This window comes from Bombina bombina, chromosome 6 (assembly GCF_027579735.1).
Source record: "Bombina bombina isolate aBomBom1 chromosome 6, aBomBom1.pri, whole genome shotgun sequence".
NCBI lineage: Eukaryota > Metazoa > Chordata > Amphibia > Anura > Bombinatoridae > Bombina > Bombina bombina.
In genome coordinates this window covers 2,283,420-2,301,872 of record NC_069504.1, presented here as the reverse complement: position 1 = coordinate 2,301,872, position 18,453 = coordinate 2,283,420, and the positions used below count along the sequence as shown (strand labels likewise).

Below are 18,453 nucleotides of genomic sequence, written 5' to 3'. Positions count from 1 at the left end.
CTGCTTTGGAGAAAGTTTAAACTAATTACTGACCATGCTCCTTTAACATGGATGAGGCAAAAAAAAAGGAAGTTAGCTATATTATCTCTATATCTATTAGTGCATTATTTTTAAACTAATTACACCTACTCTAATCCCCCTAATAAAATAAAAAAGCCCCCCAAAATAATAAAAATCCCTACCCTATACTAAATTTCAAATAGCCCTTAAAAGGGCCTTTTGAGGGGCATTGCCCCAAAGTAATCAGCTCTTTCACCTGTAAAAAAATACAATACCCCCCCAACATTAAAACCCACCACCCACACACCCAACCCTACTCTAAAACCCACCCAATCCCCCCTTAATAAAACCTAACACTAACCCCTTGAAGATCACCCTACATTGAGACGTCTTCACCCAACCGGGCAGAAGTGGTTCTCCAGAGGGGCAGAAGTCTTAATCCAATCCGGGCAGAAGAGGACCTCCAGACGGGCAGGAGTCTTCATCCAGGCGGCATCTTCTATCTTCATCCATCCGGAGCGGAGCGGGTCCATCTTCAAGTCAGCTGACGCGGAGCATCCTCTTCCAACGACATCCAACTGAAGAATAAAGGTTCCTTTAAATGACGTCATCCAAGATGGCATCCCTTGAATTCCGATTGGCTGATAGGATTCTATCAGCCAATCGGAATTAAGGTAGGAAAAATCCTATTGGCTGATGCAATCAGCCAATAGGATTGAGCTCGCATTCTATTGGCTGATTGGAACAACCAATAGAATGCGAGCTTAATCCTATTGGCTGATTGGATCAGCCAATAGGATTGAACTTCAATCCTATTGGCTGATTGCATCAGCCAATAGGATTTTTCCTACCTTAATTCCGATTGGCTGATAGAATCTTATCAGCCAATTGGAATTCAAGGGACGCCATCTTGGATGACGTCATTTAAAGGAACCTTTATTCATCAGTTGGATGTCGTTGGAAGAGAATGCTCTGCGTCGGCTGACTTGAAGATGGACCCGCTCCGCTTCTGATGGATGAAGTTAGAAGATGCCGTCTGGATGAAGACTTCTGCCCGTCTGGAGGTCCTCTTCTGCCCGGATCGGATGAAGACTTCTGCCCCTCTGGAGGGCCACTTCTGCCCGGTTGGGTGAAGACGTCTCAAGGTAGGGTGATCTTCAAGGGGTTAGTGTTAGGTTTTATTAAGGGGGGATTGGGTGGGTTTTAGAATAGGGTTGGGTGTGTGGGTGGTGGGTTTTAATGTTGGGGGGGTATTGTATTTTCTTTTACAGGTAAAAGAGCTGATTACTTTGGGGCAATGCCCCGCAAAAGGCCCTTTTATAGGGTAGGCATTTTTTTTATTTTGGGGGGATTTTTTTATTTTATTAGGGGATTAGAGTAGGAGTAATTAGTTTAAAAACTTGTAATTATTTTATTATTTTCTGTAATTTAGTGTTTGTTTTTTTCGTACTTTAGTTTATTTAATTTAATTGTATTTAATTGTAGCTAGTTTAGGTAATTAATTTAATTATAGTGTAGTGTTAGGTGTAGTTGTAACTTAGGTTAGGGTTTATTTTACAGGTATATTTGTACTTATTTTAGCTAGGTAGTTATTAAATAGTTAATAACTATTTAATAACTATTGTACCTAGTTAAAATAAATACAAAGTTGCCTGTAAAATAAAAATAAATCCTAAAATAGCTACAATTAGGGGTTAATAATTGTAGGTAGGTGTCGGCGATGTTAGGGACGGCAGATTAAGAGTTAATAAAATGCAACTAGTGTTTGCGATGCGGGAGTGCGGCGGTTTAGGGGTTAATATATTTATTACAGTGGTGGCGATGTCCGGTCGGCAGATTAGGGGTTAAAATTTTTATTTAAGTGTTTGCGATGTGGGGGGGGGGGGGCTCGGTTTAGGGGTTAATAGGTAGTTTATGGGTGTTAGTGTACTTTTTAGCACTTTAGTTAAGAGTTTTATGTTACGGCGTTAGCCCATAAAGCTCTTAACTACTGATTTTTAAATGCGGTAGGAGTCTTGACAGGAGAGGGTGTACCGCTCACTTTTTCCAATACTCGTAATACCGGCGTTAGGAAAATCCCATTGAAAAGATAGGATACGCAATTGACGTAAGGGGATTTGCGGTATGCTAGAATCGCGGAAAAAAAGTGAGCGGTACACCTGTACCTGACAGACTCGTAATACCAGCGGGCGTTAAAAAGCAGCGTTGGGACCTCTCAACGCTGCTTTTTAAGGCTAACGCAAGACTCGTAATCTAGGAGAGCATGTTTTATTTAGTTTAGTTTACCCTGATTCAGTAAGTGATGTGAACTTATGTTAGTAAGAGCTCAAACTGAGCTAGGCTTTTGTTTGTAAACTGCTATAAACACAGATTGCTGTGACCTCTCAACGCTGCTTTTTAAGGCTAACGCAAGACTCGTAATCTAGATGTTAGTAATTCCCCAGAACAACCATAGCACACAAGCCTGAAAGCCAGCCCATATGGCTCACAGAACCTCTTGAATTTCCACAAAAGTAAGAGAGAAGGAGTGACATAGCCTTGTCCCAACTTTAGACAGAACTAAGGGCTAGATTTATTAAAGCTGAGGCGGACAGGGGCGCCTTTACGCGCCCCTCTACGCCTCAGCTCGCCTGTGGCGGGGCGAAATTACCCACAGGTATTCGCCATTGCACACAAGTGCAATTTTGCGCTTGCGTGCAATCCCGCCCCCTGCCTGCGCACAGCCAATCAAGCGCGGGCAGGAGCTGTCAATCTTCTCGGTCTGACTAGACCAAGGAGATTGAATTTCGCCACCTTAGAGGTGGTGAAGGGGTTAGGGAAGCGGCGGTCTGGTGACCGCTGCTTGATAAATTATATAATTACGGCTGCAAGTTCTTATGAGAACTTGCAGCCGTAGGGCTTTAATAAATCTAGCCCTAAGAGTAGGAGGTGTCTGAGGTAATACAGTTCATTATATAGTGATACAAGTGCTTAGTTCTGTGTGTGTGTGTATATAGGGAAGTGCAATGCATAGAAAGTACCTCCCACAGATGGCCAATGATTGGTGCGTCAGCCCAGGAATGTTCAGCGTTAAGACCCAACTTTCCATTACTGAAAACAACTAGACTGAATGATTTGTCATACCACCTGTGAGAGAGAGGGAAAAAGGAAGACTGTAAGACAGTGAGGGGGTTTCTTGATAAACTGTAATATTGAGGGAGGTTTATAAAGAGAGAGTATAAGGGAGGTTTATAAAGAGAGAGAGAGAGAGAGAGAGAGAGAGTATAAGGGAGGTTTATAATGAGAGAGAGAGAGAGAGAGAGAGAGAGAGAGAGTATAAGGGAGGTTTATAATGAGAGAGAGAGTGAGAGAAAGTATAAGGGAGGTTTATAAAGAGAGAGAGAGAGAGAGTATAAGGGAGGTTTATATATATAGAGAGAGAGAGTATAAGGGAGGTTTATAAAGAGAGAGAGAGAGAGAGAGTATAATGGAGGTTTATATAGAGAGAGAGCATAGGGGAGGTTTATAAAGAGAGAGAGAGTATAAGGGAGGTTTATAATGAGAGAGAGAGAGAGAGAGAGAGAGAGAGTATAAGGGAGGTTTATAAAGAGAGAGAGAGAGAGAGAGAGAGAGAGAGAGAGAGTATAGGGGAGGTTTATAAAGAGAGAGAGAGAGAGTATAAGGGAGGTTTATAATGAGAGAGAGAGTATAAGGGAGGTTTATAAAGAGAGAGAGAGTGAGAGAGAGTATAAGGGAGGTTTATAAAGAGAGAGAGGGAGAGAGAGAGTATAAGGGAGGTTTATAATGAGAGAGAGAGTGAGAGAGAGTATAAGGGAGGTTTATAAAGAGAGAGAGAGAGGGAGAGAGAGAGGGAGAGAGAGAGAGAGAGAGAGAGTATAAGGGAGGTTTATATAGAGAGAGAGCATAGGGGAGGTTTATAAAGAGACAGAGAGAGAGTGTGAGAGAGAGAGAGTATAAGGGAGGTTTATAAAGAGAGAGAGAGAGAATAAGGGAGGTTTATATAGAGAGAGATGGTGATAGAATAAAGGAGGTTTAGAGAGAGAGAGAGAGCGAGAGAGAGAGAGAATAAGGGAGGTTTATATAGAGAGAGAGATGGTGATAGAATAAAGGAGGTTTAGAGAGAGAGAGAGAGAGACAGAGACAGAGACAGACAGAGAATAAGGGAGGTTTACATATAGAGAGAGATAGTGATAGAATAAAGGAGGTTTAGCTATATATATATATATGCTGGGCATTATGCTGGTCTTTAGAGGACGTTCATACCTCGGTCTACTGACTATTCACACCTGTTGAAAGATTGATCGAGCTCACTGCCTTTGCTGTTTTAAAGCTTGCAAACACTGGAGGATGTTTTTCACCTCATGTTCTAGTTTGATCCTATCAGGCTATTAATGGCTAATGACTAATGGCTACTATCGCCAAACTACCTTTCATGCAGGATTGTTGCACCTATGAAGTTCAGGTCGTATACACAATGTAACACGTCAATTGAGTTTTGAAACAGTTTGTCTTTAAACACGTCACACATTTCACCACTCTTTTACCATCTTGTTGAGAGACTACTCTTATCTGGGAATTCCCTTACTGTCCTTTCTACGTTTGCACTGTCTAGTCTGTTACTAGCAAATGTCTATATTAAAGCAAGTATAAATGTCTAGTATTGGTAAGTAATCTCCCACTGCAGTGCATTAATATTATCATTACTCTTTTTGATATATTTTAGATGCCTATAGTCCATAATGCCTTATATTTGTAATACACTTATTTGCGTTTACTTGAGCCCGTGTGTACATGTTTTTTATTCTGATAAAACCCTCCAGCGTTATATCTACATCTTAGATTTGCAGGGAATTTTCTTTAAAAGAGTGCTGCAAGAGAGAGAGAATAATGGAGGTTTATAGAGAGAGAGATAGTGATAGAATAAAGGAGGTTTAGAGAGAGAGAGAGAGAGAGAGAGAGAGATAGAGAGAGAATAAGGGAGATTTATATAGAGAAAGATTGTGATAGATTAAAGGAGGTTTAGAGAGAGATAGAGAGAGAGAGAGAGAGAGAGAGAGAGAGAGAGAGAGAGAGAGAGAGAGAGAGAGAAAGAGAGAGAGAGAGAGAATAATTGAGGTTTATAGAGAGAGAAAGAGAGAGAGAGAATAATGGAGGTTTATAGAAAGAGAAATGGTGATAGAATAAAGGAGGTTTAGAGAGAGAGAGAGCGAGAGAAAGAGAATAATTGAGGTTTATAGAGAGAGAAAGAGAGAGAGAATAATGGAGGTTTATAGGGAGAGAGATGGTGATAGAATAAAGGAGGTTGAGAGAGAGTGAGAGAGAGAGAATAAGGGAGGTTTATATAGAAAAAGATGGTGATAGATTTAAGGAGGTTTAGAGAGAGAAAGAGAGAGAGAGAGAGAGAGAGAGAGAATAATGGAGGTTTATAGAGAGAGGGATGGTGATAGAATAAAGGAGGTTTAGAGATAGAGAGAGAGAGAGAGAGAATAGGGGACGGAGAGAGAATAAGGGACGGAGAGAGAGAGAGAGAGAAAGAGAGAGAGAAAGAGAGAGAGAAAGAGAGTGTGTGTGTGAGAGAGAGAGAGAGAGAGCATAATGGAGGTTTATAGGGAGAGAGATGGTGATAGAATAAAGGAGGTTTAGAGAGAGAAAGAGAGAGAGAGAGAGAGAGAGAGAGAGAGAGAATAATGGAGGTTTATAGAGAGAGGGATGGTGATAGAATAAAGGAGGTTTAGAGATAGAGATAGAGAGAGAGAGAGAGAGAGAGAGAGAGAGAGAGAGAGAATAGGGGACAGAGAGAGAATAAGGGACGGAGAGAGAGAGAGAGAGAGAAAGAGAGAGAGAAAGAGAGAGAGAAAGAGAGTGTGTGTGAGAGAGAGAGAGAGAGAGAGAGAGAGAGAGAGAGAGAGAGAGAGAGCATAATGGAGGTTTATAGGGAGAGAGATGGTGATAGAATAAAGGAGGTTTAGAGAGAGAGAGAGAGAGAGAGAATAAGGGAGGTTTATATAGAGAAAGATGGTGATAGATTCAGAGAGAGAGAGAGAGAGAGAGAGAGAGAGAGAGAGAAAGAGAGAGAGAATAATGGAGGTTTATAGAGAGAGAGAGATGGTGATAGAATAAAGGAGGTTAAGAGAGAGAGAGAGTATAAGGGACGTTTATATATATATATATATATATATATATATATATATAGAGAGAGAGAGAGAGAGAGAGAGAGAGAGAGAAAGAGAGAGAGAAAGAGAATAATGGAGGCTTATAGAGAGAGAGATAGTGATAGAATAAAGGAGGTTTAGAGAGCGAGAGAATAAGGGACAGAGAGAGAGAGAATAAGGGATGAAGAGAGAGAAAGGGAGAGAGAGAGAGAAAGAGAGAGAGAAAGAGAGAGAGAGAATGATGGAGGTTTATAGAGAGAGAAAGAGAGAGAGAATAATGGAGGTTTATAGACAGAGAAAGAGAGAGAGAATAAGGGATGTTTATATATATATATATATATATATATATATATATATATATATATATATAGAGAGAGAGAGAGAGAGAGAGTGAGAGAGAGAGAGAAAGAGAGAGAGAGAGAGAGAGAGAGAGAGAGGGAGAATAATGGAGGTTTAAAGAGAGAGAAAGAAAGAGAGAGAATAATGGAGGTTTAGAGAGAGAGAAAGAGAGAGGGAATAATGGAGGTTTATAGAGAGAGAGAGAGAATAAGGGACGGAAAGAAAGAGAGAGAGAGAGAGAGAGAGATATAGAGATATATAGAGAGATAATAAGGGACAGAGAGAGAGATAGATAGAGAGAGAGAGAGAGAAAGAGAGAGAGAGAGAGAGAGAGAGAGAGAGAGAATAAGGGACAGAGAGAGAGAGAGAGAGAGAGAGAGAGAAAGGGACGGAGAGAGAGAGAATGAGGGACACAGGGAGAGAGAGAGAGAGAGAGAGAGAGAGAGAGAGAGAATAAGGGACGGAGAGAGAGAGAGAGAATAAGGGAGGTTTATTTAGAGAAAGATGGTGATATATTTAAGGAGGTTTAGAGAGAGAAAGAGAGAGAGAGAGAGAGAGAGAGAGAGAGAGAGAGAGAGAGAGAAAGATAGAGAGAATAATGGAGGTTTATAGAGAGAGATATAGTGATAGAATAAAGGAAGTTTAGAGAGAGAGAGAATAATTGAGGTTTATAGAGAGAGAAAGAGAGAGAGAATAATGGACGTTTATAGAGAGAGAGATGGTGATAGAATAAAGGAGGTTTAGAGAGAGAGAGAGAGAGAGAGAGAGAGAGAGAGAGAGAATAAGGGAGGTTTATAATGAGAGAGAGAGTGAGAGAGAGAGAGAGAGAGAGAGAATAAGGGAGGTTTATATAGAGAAAGATGGTGATAGATTTAAGGAGGTTTAGAGAGAGAAAGAGAGAGAGAAAGGGAGAGAGAGAGAGAGAGAGAGAGAGAGAGAGAATGGAGGTTTATAGAGAGAGGGATGGTGATAGAATAAAGGAAGTTTAGAGAGAGAGAATAAGGGATGGAGAGAGAGAGAGAGAGAGAGAAAGAGAGAGAGAATGGAGGTTTATAGAGAGAGGGATGGTGATAGAATAAAGGAAGTTTAGAGAGAGAGAATAAGGGATGGAGAGAGAGAGAGAGAGAAAGAGAGAGAGAATAATTGACGTTTATAGAGAGAGAAAGAGAGAGAATAATGGAGGTTTATAGGTTTATAGAGAGAGAGATAGTGATAGAATAGAGGAGGTTAAGAGAGAGAGAGAGAGAGAGAGAGAGAGAGAGAGAGAGAGAGAGAGAGAGAGAGAGAGAGAATAAGGGACGGAGAGAGAAAGAGAGAGAAAGAGAGAGAAAGAGAGAGAAAGAGAGAGAAAGAGAATAATTGAGGTTTATAGAGAGAGAAAGAGAGAGAGAATAATGGAAGTTTATAGAGAGAGATATGGTGATAGAATAAAGGAGGTTTAGAGACAGAGAGAGAGAGAAAGAGAGAGAGAGAGAGAGAGAGAGAATAAGGGAGGTTTATAAAGAGAAAGATGGTGATAGATTTAAGGAGGTTTAGAGAGAGAAAGAGAGAAAGAGAGAGAGAGAGAGAGAGAGAGAGAATGAGGGAGGTTTATATAGAGAAAGATGGTGATAGATTTAAGGAGGTTTAGAGAGAGAAAGAGAGAGAGAGAGGGAGAGAGAGAGAGAGAGAGAGAGAGAGAGAGAGAGAGAGAGTGGAGGTTTATAGAGAGAGGGATGGTGATAGAATAAAGGAAGTTTAGAGAGAGAGAGAGAGAATAAGGGATGGAGAGAGAGAGAAATAGAGAGAGAGAGAGAGAGAGAGAGAGAAAGAGAGAGAGAATAATTGACATTTATAGAGAGAGAAAGAGAGAGAATAATGGAGGTTTATAGAGAGAGAGATAGTGATAGAATAGAGGAGGTTAAGAGAGAGAGAGAGAGAGAGAGAGAATAAGGGACGGAGAGAGAAAGAGAGAGAAAGAGAGAGAAAGAGAATAATTGAGGTTTATAGAGAGAGAAAGAGAGAGAGAATAATGGAAGTTTATAGAGAGAGATATGGTGATAGAATAAAGGAGGTTTAGAGACAGAGAGAGAGAGAAAGAGAGAGAGAGAGAGAGAGAGAGAGAGAATAAGGGAGGTTTATAAAGAGAAAGATGGTGATAGATTTAAGGAGGTTTAGAGAGAGAAAGAGAGAAAGAGAGAGAGAGAGAGAGAGAGAGAGAGAGAGAGAGAGAGAGAATGAGGGAGGTTTATATAGAGAAAGATGGTGATAGATTTAAGAAGGTTTAGAGAGAGAAAGAGAGAGAGAGAGAGAGAGAGAGAATAATGGAGGTTTATAGAGAGAGGGATGGTGATAGATTTAAGAAGGTTTAGAAAGAGAAAGAGAGAGAGAGAGAGAGAGAGAATAATGGAGGTTTATAGAGAGAGGGATGGTGATAGAATAAAGGAGGTTTAGAGAGAGAGAGAGAATAAGGGACTTTTATAGAGAGAGAGAGAGAGAGAGAGAGAGAGAGAGAGAGAGAAAGAGAGAGAGAAAGAGAGAGAATAAGGGACTTTTATATATATATATATATATATATATATATATATATATAGAGAGAGAGAGAGAGAGAGAGAGAGAATAAGGGACGGAGAGAGAGAGAGAAATAAGGGAGGTTTATAGAGATATATTTTTATTTTAATGCATAAAGACTGTACACAGCAGTATATTTAGGATTTTGAGTTTACAAATTCTGATTATGCTTTAACAGTTTCTGTGTAACTTTAACAAATTAAGCGCATACAATATATAACAGTATAGTCAGGTGACAAATGTGGTTACAGTATAGTCAGGTGATCACTGTAGTAACAGTATAGTCAGGTGATCACTGGGGTAACAGTATAGTCAGGTGACAAATGTGGTTACAGTATAGTCAGGTGATCACTGTAGTAACAGTATAGTCAGGTGATCACTGGGGTAACAGTATAGTCAGGTGACAAATGTGGTTACAGTAAAGTCAAATGGTCACTGTGGTTACAGTATAGTCAGGTAATCACTGTGGTAACAGTATAGTCAGGTGATCACTGTAGTAACAGTATAGTCAGGTGATCACTGTAGTAACAGTATAGTCAGGTGATCACTGTGGTTACAGTATAGTCAGGTAATCACTGTGGTAACAGTATAGTCAGTTGATCACTGTAGTAACAGTATAGTCAGGTGATCACTGTGGTAATAGTATAGTCAGGTGATCACTGTGGTAACAGTATAGTCAGGTGATCACTGTGGTTACATTATAGTCAGGTGATCACTGTATTAACAGTATAGTCAGGTGATCACTGTGGTAAACAGTATAGTCAGTTGATCACTGCAGTAACAGTATAGTCAGGTGATCACTGCTTTAAAACAGTAAAGTCAGGTGATCACTGTGGTTACAGTATAGTCAGGTGATCACTGTGGTAACAGTATAGTCAGGTGATCACTGCAGTAACAGTAAAGTCAGGTGATCACTGTGGTTACAGTATAGTCAGGTGATCACTGCGGTAACAGTATAGTCAGGTGATGACTGCAGTAACAGTATAGTCAGGTGATCACTGTGGTTACAGTATAGTCAGGTGATCACTGTGGTAACAGTATAGTCAGGTGATCACTATTGTTACAGTATAATCAGGTGATCACTGTGGTTACATTATAGTCAGGAGATCACTGTGGTTACAGTATAGTCAGGTGATCACTGTGGTAACAGTATAGTCAGTTGATCACTGTGGTTACATTATAGTCAGGTGATCACTGTGGTTACAGTATAGTCAGGTGATCACTGTGGTTACAGTATAGTCAGGTAATCACTGTGGTTACAGTATAGTCAGGTGATCACTGTGGTAACAGTATAGTCAGGTGATCACTGTGGTAACAGTATAGTCAGGTGATCACTGGTTACAGTATAGTCAGGTGATCACTGTGGTTACAGTATAGTCAGGTGATCACTGTGGTAACAGTATAGTCAGGTGATCACTGTGGTAACAGTATAGTCAGGTGATCACTGGTTACAGTATAGTCAGGTGATCACTGTGGTTACATTATAGTCAGGTGATCACTGTGGTTACATTATAGTCAGGAGATCACTGTGGTTACAGTATAGTCAGGTGATCACTGTGGTAACAGTATAGTCAGGTGATCACTGTGGTTACATTATAGTCAGGTGATCACTGTGGTTACAGTATAATCAGGTGATCACTGTGGTTACAGTATAGTCAGGTGATCACTGTGGTTACAGTATAGTCAGGTGATCACTGTGGCTACAGTATAGTCAGGTGATCACTGTGGCTACAGTATAGTCAGGTGATCACTGGTTACAGTATAGTCAGGTGATCACTGTGGTTACAGTATAGTCAGGTGATCACTGTGGCTACAGTATAGTCAGGTGATCACTGGTTACAGTATAGTCAGGTGATCACTGTGGTTACAGTATAGTCAGGTGATCACTGTGGTAACAGTATAGTCAGGTGATCACTGTGGTAACAGTATAGTCAGGTGATCACTGGTTACAGTATAGTCAGGTGATCACTGTGGTTACATTATAGTCAGGTGATCACTGTGGTTACATTATAGTCAGGAGATCACTGTGGTTACAGTATAGTCAGGTGATCACTGTGGTAACAGTATAGTCAGGAGATCACTGTGGTTACAGTATAGTCAGGTGATCACTGTGGTAACAGTATAGTCAGGTGATCACTGTGGTAACAGTATAGTCAGGTGATCACTGTGGTTACATTATAGTCAGGTGATCACTGTGGTTACAGTATAGTCAGGTGATCACTGTGGCTACAGTATAGTCAGGTGATCACTGGTTACGTTATAGTCAGGTGATCACTGTGGCTACAGTATAGTCAGGTGATCACTGGTTACAGTATAGTCAGGTGATCACTGTGGTTACATTATAGTCAGGTGATCACTGTGGTTACATTATAGTCAGGAGATCACTGTGGTTACAGTATAGTCAGGTGATCACTGTGGTAACAGTATAGTCAGGAGATCACTGTGGTTACAGTATAGTCAGGTGATCACTGTGGTAACAGTATAGTCAGGTGATCACTGTGGTAACAGTATAGTCAGGTGATCACTGTGGTTACATTATAGTCAGGTGATCACTGTGGTTACAGTATAGTCAGGTGATCACTGTGGTAACAGTATAGTCAGGTGATCACTGTGGTAACAGTATAGTCAGGTGATCACTGTGGTTACAGTATAGTCAGGTGATCACTGTGGTTACATTATAGTTAGGTGATCACTGTGGTTACAGTATAGTCAGGTGATCACTGTGGTTACAGTATAGTCAGGTGATCACTGTGGTTACAGTATAGTCAGGTGATCACTGTGGTTACAGTATAGTCAGGTGATCACTGTGGTTACAGTATAATCAGGTGATCACTGTGGTTACATTATAGTTAGGTGATCACTGTGGTTACAGTATAGTTAGGTGATCACTGTGGCTACAGTATAGTCAGGTGATCACTGTGGTAATAGTAAACACCTTACATGAAAAAGTGCTATTATTTCTGTTCTTAAAGGGACAGTCAACCATAGAATTGTTATTGTTTTAAAAGATAGATAATCCCTTTATTACTCATTCCCCAGTTTTGCATAACCAACACTGTTATATTAATGTACTTTTTACCTTTGTGATTACCTTGTATCTAGGAACCTTCTTCCAGCCCCCTGATCACATGACTGTGACTGTTTATTATCTATTGTCTTGCAGTTAGCATTGTGTTGTGCTAGATCTTAAATAACCTCCTGTGCCTGAGCACAGTGTTATCTATATGGCCCACATGTACTTTCTGTCTCTTTGTGTTGAAAAGAGATTTAAAAAGCATTTGATAAGAGGCAGCCCTCAAAGGCTTAGAAATTAGCATATGAGCCTACCTATGTTTAGTTTAAACTAAGAATACCAAGAGAAAAAAGCAAATTTGATGATAAAAGTAAATTGGAAAGTCGATTAAAATTAAAAGTCCTATCTGAATAATGAAAGTTTAATTTATACTTGACTGTCCCTTTAACAATGGGGGCCTTTATAATCTTTATTATAACCCCCCAAAAGCCTGTATGGGCCCCTATTTCCCATGTGGCTACCTATGATGACAATTTACTAAAGTGATCACAGAAACAGCAGTGGTCACTTTTCAATATATTTTACTAAAATCTAAGAAAAAATGATACATATTGTTTTAATGTTTTTGCCTCAGCTATCTCACACGCCATGAATTATAAATGTGAATCTACTGAAAAACAAAATGGATGCTTACCTGATAAATTATTTTCTTTCCTGGCATGGAGAGTCCATGAATTCATTCATTACTGTTGGGAATTCACTTCCTGGCTACAAGGAGGAGGCAAAGACACCCAGCCAAAGCATTAAGTATCCCTCCTACTTCCATACCCCTCCAGTCATTCAGCCAAGGAAACGGAAAAATGGGAGAAACACAGGGCGGGTTTGTGGACTCTCCATGCCAGGAAAGAAATTAATTTATCAGGTAAGCATACATTTTGTTTTCTTTCCAATGATAGGGAGAATCCACAAATTCAATCATTACTGATGGGAATCCAATACCCAAGCCAGAGAGGACACAGAATGAATCAGGAGGGAAAAATAAGTCAGGTGAACCTAATCTGAAGCAATCACCGCTTCAAGCACTTTGCTCCTGACGGAAGCTAAGGCAAAAACATCAAACTTGTAAAACTTTGAAAAGGTATACAAAGAGACCAGGTAGGTGCCTTACAGATTTGTTCCATAGATGCTTCATTCTTAGAAGCCCAAGAAGATGACACAGCACGGGTAGAATGAGCCGTAATCCTCTCAGGAGGTTGTTGACCAGCTTCCACATAAGCCAAATGAATTACACTTCTTAGCCAAAAAGAAAGTGGCAGGAGAGACAAAAGAGTGTCCATGTGAGATTTTGCCAAAGGAAAAGATGGAGCCTGAACCAAGATATCGTCCAGGTAAGGTGCCACTCTGATTCCTTGCATCCTGGCTACCACTAAAAGCGCTCCCAGCACCCTTGTAAAGATCCTGAGAAAGGCCCTTTTTTGAGGGCAGAAACGCGTTGACATATTGGTAAGCATTACTTTAATCTTTACTTCATTCTCATATTGGATACACTATGTTGTGAATTTCTTTTTTTACAGGGACACTTTTTAGGATACCATAGGAGCAGCTGACAGGTGCTAGGATCCAATCAGCTACTTCAGCAACCACACTCAGGAATTTGGATCTGTTAAAGTAACTAACATTGGAAGGAATCAATTTCCTCACTTTCACCTTGCTTTTCATCACCCATTTTTTCCATTTTTTAGTTTTGATTGACTTATTTTTGTTCTTCACTAACATTTGTTGATCAACTTTTTGAACACTTTTTTGGATTATATTTTATTTTTTATGTTATTGCATATTGTGTATTTTATTATTTTTTATGTTATTGCATATTGTGTATTTTATTTAATTATATCTTAACCTCACTGGATTAAGTAGCTAGTATTTTTATACCATTTGCACTCACTCACTATTTGATTGTATCTATACAATTATTTTGCTACCCCCCTTTTTTGCACTGCAGTGCATTCTTTTATTTTTAAGAACACTATTTTTGAAACACTTTTTTTGAACACTATTGTTTGTACTATTGTTTATTAGTTGTTTGCTTGATGCACTTGTTATAGTTGTACTTAGGCTAATTCTGTTTTATCAGTATACACTCTTATTCTGGTGTACCACTCACACTGATCACCTGTTATTACCTCTGTTTTTATTGTAATTAGCAGCTTTGGCCCTTTGAGCAGCTTCTGTAAGATATTCCTGTATTTGTAATTTTATTTATATGTGCTTTTTACATTTTTTATATATAGTCTTTTATTACTGATGCTTTTTAACAGGGTTCATTAAATAATCTTCTTTTATCTCTCTGTGAGTATATTTATCCCTTGGCCTCTTGATGGCGCTGTATTCACTTCTTACTACTTATCCTCTATACTTAACCCAGTTAATGGTATGGGCTGGCGTGTTCTATTTTGTTCCAAAGTATCATCCAATGGTTCCTCTCTTGTGTATACTAAAGAAAAAAAACTGGTTTAGTACCTCAGCCTTCTCCCTGTCATTATTTATCATGCTACCCTCCAATTTTAATGTACCTGTATTATCCTTCTTAGATTTTTTGCTATTTATGTACTTAAAGAACCTTTTAGGGTTAGATTTAGAATCCTTTGCAATTAATTTTTCATTTTCAATTCTGGCTAATTTGTTTGCTTTTTTGCATGCTTTGTTACATTCCTTATAAATATGGAATTTTGAGTCTGTACTATTTTCTTTGAATAATTCAAATGCCCTACGTTTTTTCCTAATTTCTCTTAACACATTATTATTTAGCCACATTGGCTTGGATTTTTTATTTTTATAACCATATGGTATGTGTTGATATGTATATTTATTTAACAAAGTTTTAAATGTTATCCATTTATCCTCTGTATTTTTATTAGAGAATACATTGTCCCAATTTATATTATTTAATGAATTCCTTAAATCGTTGAATTTTGCTTTCTTGAAATTAAAAGTCTTGGTTAAACCTTTAAGACACTGCTTATGAAAAGAGATTTCAAATGTGACCATGTTATGATCACTGTTACCCAAATGTTCTTTAACTTCTATGTTTGATATTACAGGGAGTGCAGAATTATTAGGCAAATGAGTATTTTGACCACATCATCCTCTTTATGCATGTTGTCTTACTCCAAGCTGTATAGGCTCGAAAGCCTACTACCAATTAAGCATATTAGGTGATGTGCATCTCTGTAATGAGAAGGGGTGTGGTCTAATGACATCAACACCCTATATCAGGTGTGCATAATTATTAGGCAACTTCCTTTTCTTTGGCAAAATGGGTCAAAAGAAGGACTTGACAGGCTCAGAAAAGTCAAAAATAGTGAGATATCTTGCAGAGGGATGCAGCACTCTTAAAATTGCAAAGCTTCTGAAGCGTGATCATCGAACAATCAAGCGTTTCATTCAAAATAGTCAACAGGGTCGCAAGAAGCGTGTGGAAAAACCAAGGCGCAAAATAACTGCCCATGAACTGAGAAAAGTCAAGCGTGCAGCTGCCAAGATGCCACTTGCCACCAGTTTGGCCATATTTCAGAGCTGCAACATCACTGGAGTGCCCAAAAGCACAAGGTGTGCAATACTCAGAGACATGGCCAAGGTAAGAAAGGCTGAAAGACGACCACCACTGAACAAGACACACAAGCTGAAACGTTAAGACTGGGCCAAGAAATATCTCAAGACTGATTTTTCTAAGGTTTTATGGACTGATGAAATGAGAGTGAGTCTTGATGGGCCAGATGGATGGGCCCGTGGCTGGATTGGTAAAGGGCAGAGAGCTCCAGTCCGACTCAGACGCCAGCAAGGTGGAGGTGGAGTACTGGTTTGGGCTGGTATCATCAAAGATGAGCTTGTGGGGCCTTTTCAGGTTGAGGATGGAGTCAAGCTCAACTCCCAGTCCTACTGCCAGTTTCTGGAATACACCTTCTTCAAGCAGTGGTACAGGAAGAAGTCTGCATCCTTCAAGAAAAACATGATTTTCATGCAGGACAATGCTCCATCACACGCGTCCAAGTACTCCACAGCGTGGCTGGCAAGAAAGGGTATAAAAGGAGAAAATCTAATGACATGGCCTCCTTGTTCACCTGATCTGAACCCCATTGAGAACCTGTGGTCCATCATCAAATGTGAGATTTACAAGGAGGGAAAACAGTACACCTCTCTGAACAGTGTCTGGGAGGCTGTGGTTGCTGCTGCACGCAATGTTGATGGTGAACAGATCGAAACACTGACAGAATCCATGGATGGCAGGCTTTTGAGTGTCCATGCAAAGAAAGGTGGCTATATTGGTCACTGATTTGTTTTTGTTTTGTTTTTGAATGTCAGAAATGTATATTTGTGAATGTTGAGATGTTATATTGGTTTCACTGGTAAAAATAAATAATTGAAATGGGTATATATTTGTTTTTTGTTAAGTTGCCTAATAATTATGCACAGTAATAGTCACCTGCACACACAGATATTCCCCTAAAATAGCTATAACTAAAAACAAACTAAAAACTACTTCCAAAACTATTCAGCTTTGATATTAATGATTTTTTTGGGTTCATTGAGAACATGGTTGTTGTTCAATAATAAAATTAATCCTCAAAAATACAACTTGCCTAATAATTCTGCACTCCCTGTATATCTGTATTGTTTGCTAGCACTAAATCCAATATAGCTTTACTCCTAGTTGGCTCCTCTATTAATTGTGACAAGAAGTTATCCCTGAGAACATTTAAAAATCTATCCCCCTTAGCTGAATTACTAGTTTCATTGGCCCAGTTTATATCAGGGTAGTTAAAATCTCCCATAATTACAGCACTGTTATTAGCAGCCTTACCTATTTGGATAAGTAGTTGAGTTTCCTCCAGGTCACTAATGTTGGGAGGCTTGTAGCATGTTCCTAGTAATATTTTTTTAGGATTTCCCCCCCCCCCCACTCTTTATTTCCACCCACAGGGTCTCTACATTGTCACTTGTATCATAAATATCTTCCCTTATTGTAGGTTTAAGGTTAGGTTTAATATACATGCAGATTCATCTACCCCTTTAATTATTCCTGTCCCTCCTAAATAATGTATACCCCTCTAAGTTAACTGCCCAGTCATGTGATTCATCCCACCAAGTTTCAGTTATACTGATAACATCATAGTCCTCTTCTGCAACTAAGAGCGTTAGCTCCCCTATTTTACCGGTCATGCGTCTTGCATTTGTTGTCATACATTTAATTTTCATGTGCTTTCTGCTGCTACTTGGTGTGCTTTCCTCTATACTTTCTAATGTGACATTTCTTAAGTCATCTCTTCCTTGAGATATCAAAGGACAGATTCACAGACTGATCTCTCTGTTCTATTGTGTTCTAATTGACCCTCCCCCCCTTTGCCTAGTTTAAAAGGTTCTCTAAACGTGCTACCATCCTTTCCCCCAACACACCTGCACCCATGTCATTCAGGTGCAATCCATCCTTACTGTACAAATTGTACCCAAGTGAAAAGTCAGCCCAGTGCTCTAAAAAGTCAAACCCCTCATTTTTACACCATGTTTTTAGCCATGAATTAACTGACCTTAGCTCCTTCTGCCTTACTGAATTAACACACGGCACTGGTAATATCTCAGAAAATATTACTTTGGAGGTCCTTGCTTTAAGCTTGCTACCTAAGTCCCTGAAGTCATTTTTTAGGACTCTCCATCTCCCGCCGATTCCTTCATTAGTACCAATATGCACCATGACTGCAGGATCAGAAACACATTCCTCTAACAATCTATCAATACGCTCCACAATATGCCTCACACGAGCCCCTGGAAGACAGCAAACTGTTCTATTTAAAGGGTCTGGATGACAAATTACCCTATCAACCTTCCTAATAATAGAGTCTCCTACCAGCAGCATCTGACTCAGGCCCTGACTTGTATGCCCCTCTTCCATGACTGAAGGACTGTTAACTATAGTATGCCCCTCTTCCATGGCTGAAGGACTGCCCCCCACAGTATGCTCCTCTTCCACAACTAACGGACTTTTCGCTATACTAGGCAAACAGCCCTCTCTGACACTGCCACCCCTGAACTGATATCCCCAACATCTTCACTTAATCTGGCAAATCTATTGGGGTGTACCAGCTCAGAACTGGCCTGTCTCTTCCGCTTACATTTACCTCACCCTCTGACTGTGACCCAGCTAGATCCTGGAGTCTCCTCATCTGAATCCACCCCATTCCCACTGCTAGAACCATTAACAACCAGCTCAGTCCTATCCATTTCCCTTTCAAGTGTCTGAGTTTCATGCAGTATTGCAATTCGTTCCTCCAGAACTCAATACGAGTTTCTAAAGAGACAATATGCTTACACTTGCCACACACATATAATCCCTGAAGTGGCTGC

At 39.7% G+C, this 18,453-nt stretch overlaps 1 protein-coding gene across 1 annotated transcript in view; it reads right to left on the bottom strand.

The window, feature by feature from the left end:
- The window catches only part of CPT1B (carnitine palmitoyltransferase 1B), a gene marked incomplete at its 3' end in the record, with an annotated part of 634,626 nt that overhangs the window by 530,921 nt on the left and 85,252 nt on the right, over positions 1-18,453 (bottom strand). Inside the window, 1 exon segment of the mRNA XM_053716281.1 lies at positions 3,021-3,126. Within this exon segment, the coding sequence (XP_053572256.1) occupies positions 3,021-3,126 (106 nt within the window).